Source organism: Eurytemora carolleeae, unplaced genomic scaffold (assembly GCF_000591075.1).
Source record: "Eurytemora carolleeae unplaced genomic scaffold, Eaff_2.0 scaffold2230, whole genome shotgun sequence".
Taxonomy (NCBI): Eukaryota; Metazoa; Arthropoda; class Copepoda; order Calanoida; family Temoridae; genus Eurytemora; species Eurytemora carolleeae.
The window spans coordinates 18,483-23,527 of NW_019398152.1; the positions used below are offsets into that span (position 1 = coordinate 18,483).

The following is a 5,045-nucleotide window of genomic DNA, read 5'->3' on the forward strand; positions in this document are numbered from 1 at the left end:
ATAATTCTGACTGACAAGTGACAATTATTAGTTTAATAATTCTGCCTGACAAGTGACAATTATTAGTTTAATAATTCTGCCTGACAATTGACAATTATTAGTTTAATAATTCTGACTGACAAGTGACCATTATTAGTTTAATAATTCTGCCTGACAAGTGACAATTATTAGTTTCAAAAATCTATTTTAACGCTTAAAGGGACTGTCATAGCAATTTCAATTGACTCTTTTATAGAAATTAAAGGGACTGTAGACACAATTTAAAGTGATCCTCCAATTAAAGAGAGGCCTTCATAAATATCGTCGTTTTTCTAACTTGAAATATGTAATACTCGGACAATTTCTCCATTGTTTCTGAAATCTGCAAACCATATTTATAGAGAAACCACAGTTAAATATAATCATTTTGCAAAGAGAAAAACAAAGACATTTCATTCAGTTTTAGCATGGTACTTTTGAAAGGGCCACATTGAATTATGTGTAGTCTCTTTAACTTTAAATGGATTTATTCCCCTAGCTATAATTTCAATAAAAAGGAGTTTATTCCATAATTCATCATCAAAATGATGTTCAAACTGTCCAGGGGGAGGGGGTAGCAAAATTATGTTTAAAGAACTATAAGCGTATTTTCAAATGACCCTCCATGCAAAGATGGCAATGTCCGGTTCACAACGGTACCCTTGAAACCTTTATCTGATCTTTACTGTGGAAGATATTATCGTTTTTCTTAAAAGAGTTTACTTCTGATAATTCATAAATATTTTCCTGCAGTAGATTTGTACTTATAAAGAAATCACACTTGAAAACAGTTTTTAAAACCATAAAAATTGATATCTAATTCATAATTGATCTGTCAAAGCTTTCAAGGGTTCCGTTGTGAATCGGAAATTTCCATCTTTGCATGGAGGGTCTCTCTAAATTACTCTTACATTCCCTTTAAGCTGTCTAGGGGGGGTGGGGGGAGCATCACTAATTACAGTCGAGTGGGGGCATGATGTTAATGAGGCGTAGACAGATATTTCAACATATTTATAAAACAAAATAAATCTTAACGTTATTTTCATTTTTTTCTGAACCCATTTTTTGGCAAAATATTGGTGATAATGACAAAAACGTTTCTATGGAAAATTTTTCAAAGACACAGCTTTTTTTCCTCGCTGGCCAAAATTAGTCATGAATTCAATTTTGTTACAACTTATATACGCTAAACTGCAAAAAAAAAACAGGACAATGGACATTATTGGTACGACTTTGTGACCTTGCTGCTCCTCTAGTTCAGATTTAACGCACAAGTATGAAAAAAGCAAATTGTCTGGGTTACATGTTATGAATTCAAAACATTACTGTTCTACTCAATACCTTTTTAATTAGAGAAGTTTTTGAAGTTTTTATAAAGAACAAATAAGATTTCATTCTTTCCTGCAGTTTACTCTAGTTTGTCGTGGATAAGTTTACTCTAGTTTGACGTGGTAAGAAGAAAATCGGACTAAAGAGACAGAAACGTCAATAAGAAAGTCAGACTAAAAAAAGACAGAAACGTCAATAAGAAAATCAGACTAAAAAGACAGAAACGTCAATAAGAAAATCAGACTAAAAAAGACAGAAACGTCAATAAGAAAATCAGACAAAAAAAGACAGAAACATCAATAAGAAAATCAGACCAAAAAAGACAGAAACGTCAATAAGAAAATCAGACTAAAAAAGACAGAAACGTCAACAAGAAAATCAGACTAAAAATGACAGAAACGTCAATAATAAAATCAGATTTAAAAGACAGAAAAATCAATAAGAAAATCAGACTAAAAAAACAGAATTATCAATTTGAAAATCAGATTAAAAAGACAGAACGTCAATAAGAAAATCAGGCTAAAAAAGACAGAAACGTCAATAATAAAATCAAACTAAAAAAGCAGAAATGTCAATAAGAAAATCAGACTAAAAAGACAAAACGTCAATAAGAAAATCAGACTAAAAAAGACAGAAATGTCAATAAGAAAATCAGACTAAAAAAGACAGAAAAGTCAATAAGAAAATCAGACTAAAAAAGACAGAAACGTCAATAAGAAAATCAGACTAAAAAGGAACTATTAGAGCAGAGTTTGTAAATAATCAACTAATAAATCTTTATAAAATTTTCTAAAATCAATGATTTATTGTTTTTATTTACAATTCAATTGTAAATTGCACAATATGCATTTGTATTGTGTATATGAATAAAACTGCTAAAAGTTTCACTTGCAGATTTAAAATTTTACCATGACCGACAAAAAATAAAAATTAAGATAAATCTTATAATTTTTTTAATAATCAAAAAATGGAAAGTGATTTTTTTTGGAAGCTTCCCTTGAAATAAATTATATCAAGAAATGTTACTGTTCATGCCTCCCCTCCCCTTACCCTCCCCTATGCCTTCACATTACACCCCCCCCCTCACCCGAATTTTTTCGTTCCCACTTTTTTAAATGCTAAATAGTGCTAATATTAGATGTCAATAAATCATTTTTTCCCATCAATTCATTCATTAAACAACCCCTTGCATATTTTATTAACAAACATGCTGAGAATTAATAAAATTAATGTCTATGTTGATTTTTAAGTTTATGTTGTTGTTGATGTTGATGTTGATGTTGATGTTTATGTTTATGTTGATGTTGATGTTGATGTTGATGTTAATGTTGATGTTGATGTTGATGTTGATGTTGATGTTGATGTTGATGTTGATGTTGATGTTGATGTGCAAATCTTATTTTTCAGGGTCGAGGTGGTTCCCCTCTCTCTTTCTTTTATCCAGAGCATTTAGGAAAATATACTTTTTTAAATTTTATTTTTTATTTTTTTATTTCAATTTCTATATTTCTTTTATCTCTATAACTTAATTTAAACATTTTCTTTAACACAAAGAGCCAGCTGTAAATGAAATTTAAAATCTTTTTACAACATTTTTTATGGCCCTTATTGACATTGAAAGCGTACTTTCAAGTGACCCTCCATGTAAAGATGCCAGTGACGGATTCACAACCAGTAAAAACTTAATCTGATCAAGATTCAATTCTATATCAATGTTTATAATTTTGAATACTGATCATTTTTAATTGTGGGTTCTTTACAAAACTGACTTGCGGATTTCTACTGCAGGAAAACATATAGAAATTAATAAACCTAGAAAAACGACACTATCTTCCATATTAATGATCAGATTAAGGTTTCTAAGGTATCGTCGTGAGTCAGGTATATTCTTCTTTGCCTGGAGGGTCACTTAAACATTAGGAGTTTTTCTCCTATTTTTCTCCTATCTTTTATCTCCTAATTTTTCTCCTATTTTCCTATTATTCTCCTATTTATTTCCTATTTTACTCCTATTTTTCTCCTATTTTACTCCTATTTTTCTCCTATTTTTCTCCTATTTTTTTCCTATTACTCTCCTATTTATCTCCTATTTTACTCCTATTTTTCTCCTATTTTTTTCCTATTATTCTCTTATTTATCTCCTATTTTTCTCCTAATTTTACGCTAACACTCCCTTTAAAAAATGTATTTGATCAGGGTCTCCCCCGCCAGCACATATGGGAGGTATACCATACAGTCTGGATCCTCATAAAGGTCCAGTAGGTAGGTTGGGGGGAAGTAGTTTACAAAAAAAATATTTAAAGCTTTTTACAAACATGTCTTTTTTGTGCAATTAAAATTTATTAAAATAAAAGACGAAAATATAAATGATTTGATTCCCCCTATTGTGTAAAAACTCAAAATATTTTGAATTAAAAAAGATCACTTTCAATTCGAAATTAGTTTATTTTTCGGTAAGAAGATAATATACCGAGAACCCTTAATGATTTGTAAAAGAGAAAAATGTTTTCGAATTTTCGAATATAAAAGAATTGAATCCTTTGCCACTAACTCTGATTTTTCTAATTCTTAAATCTTTGCAACCAAATGTCGTTGACCACAGATATTTCAAACTTTGAATTCTGTTAATTAGTAAGTTTGTAAGTTAGTAAGTAGGATAGCAAGGTTGCAAGATATAAAATTAAAAATTTGAGTTTGCCACAATACTTATATCCTTTAACTAAAACAGGCACCATCTTTTTTAACATGGTTTAAACAAAAAAGCTTTGCAGTTGAGTCTAGAGAAAAACAGAAAATTGTTTAATTTTCGAATATAAAGTTGAATAAATGTTAAAATTAAAACTTAGTCCCTTGAAAATGTAAATTTTATTACATTTTTTAGTTCGGAGTCCGAATTTAATGAATTTGAGCCGCGTCTCAATTCCACCAAAAACTGGATTCAATTGAGCGCAGGCTTAAATCTTGAAACTTTGAAAACAATTTTAAGTGGAACCAACCATATTTGAGCCGCGTCTCAAATTTAATATTTCTTTAATGAAAAGTTCTTAACAAAAGTATGTTCTTAATATTTTTATGTTTACTTAATTAAGTGTAAATTTTTATTTTTTCCACCCTTTAGCATATTTTTGATCAGGTTTCCGTGGTTATCCGTTTTCCAGTCAATACAGTCCCTACCCAGATTTAACTTCATGGTGAGTATACACTGCAGATATCATTGCTGGAAATTTATTGACATTTTGTTCGAAATATAAAATAAAATGTTTTATATAACACACATTCTGTTCATAACTTTGAACATTCTGTTCGTCACTTCAAACATTCTGTGCATAACTTTGAACATAAAATTTTAAATATATATTATCATTACAAATTATAATTTATCAATCTTAAAGTTTTTTTTAATAAACCAAGAATTGGCCTTTACCACAAACTCTGATTTTCTAATCCTTATATCTTTTATCCCCAAAGTCGTAGGCCATAGTTATTTTAATATGAAAGGCTTACACCATCAGTATGCAAAGATATAGGGATTAGAAAATTTGAGTTGGTGGCAAACCTCAATTTCTTTATACAGATAGAATACTATTTCTTTTTGTTTATTGTTGCATACCTGAAATTATTATTATGATATAGTGTTATAATTATCGGAAATCATCTTGGCGCCGAAATCGATGTCCCTAAATAATAAGGGGGGGAGG

At 29.6% G+C, this 5,045-nt stretch overlaps 1 protein-coding gene across 1 annotated transcript in view; it reads left to right on the forward strand.

Annotated features, from left to right (window-relative positions):
- LOC111716895 (protein pangolin, isoforms A/H/I/S) overlaps positions 1–4,538 on the forward strand; it is a gene marked incomplete at its 3' end in the record, with an annotated part of 6,465 nt that extends 1,927 nt beyond the window's left edge. Inside the window, exons 3-5 of the mRNA XM_023492408.1 lie at positions 2,755–2,800; positions 3,544–3,609; positions 4,481–4,538. Coding sequence (XP_023348176.1) covers positions 2,755–2,800; positions 3,544–3,609; positions 4,481–4,538 — 170 coding nt within the window. The remainder of the gene's footprint in view (positions 1–2,754; positions 2,801–3,543; positions 3,610–4,480) is intronic.
- Between the last annotated feature and the right edge of the window lie 507 nt (positions 4,539–5,045).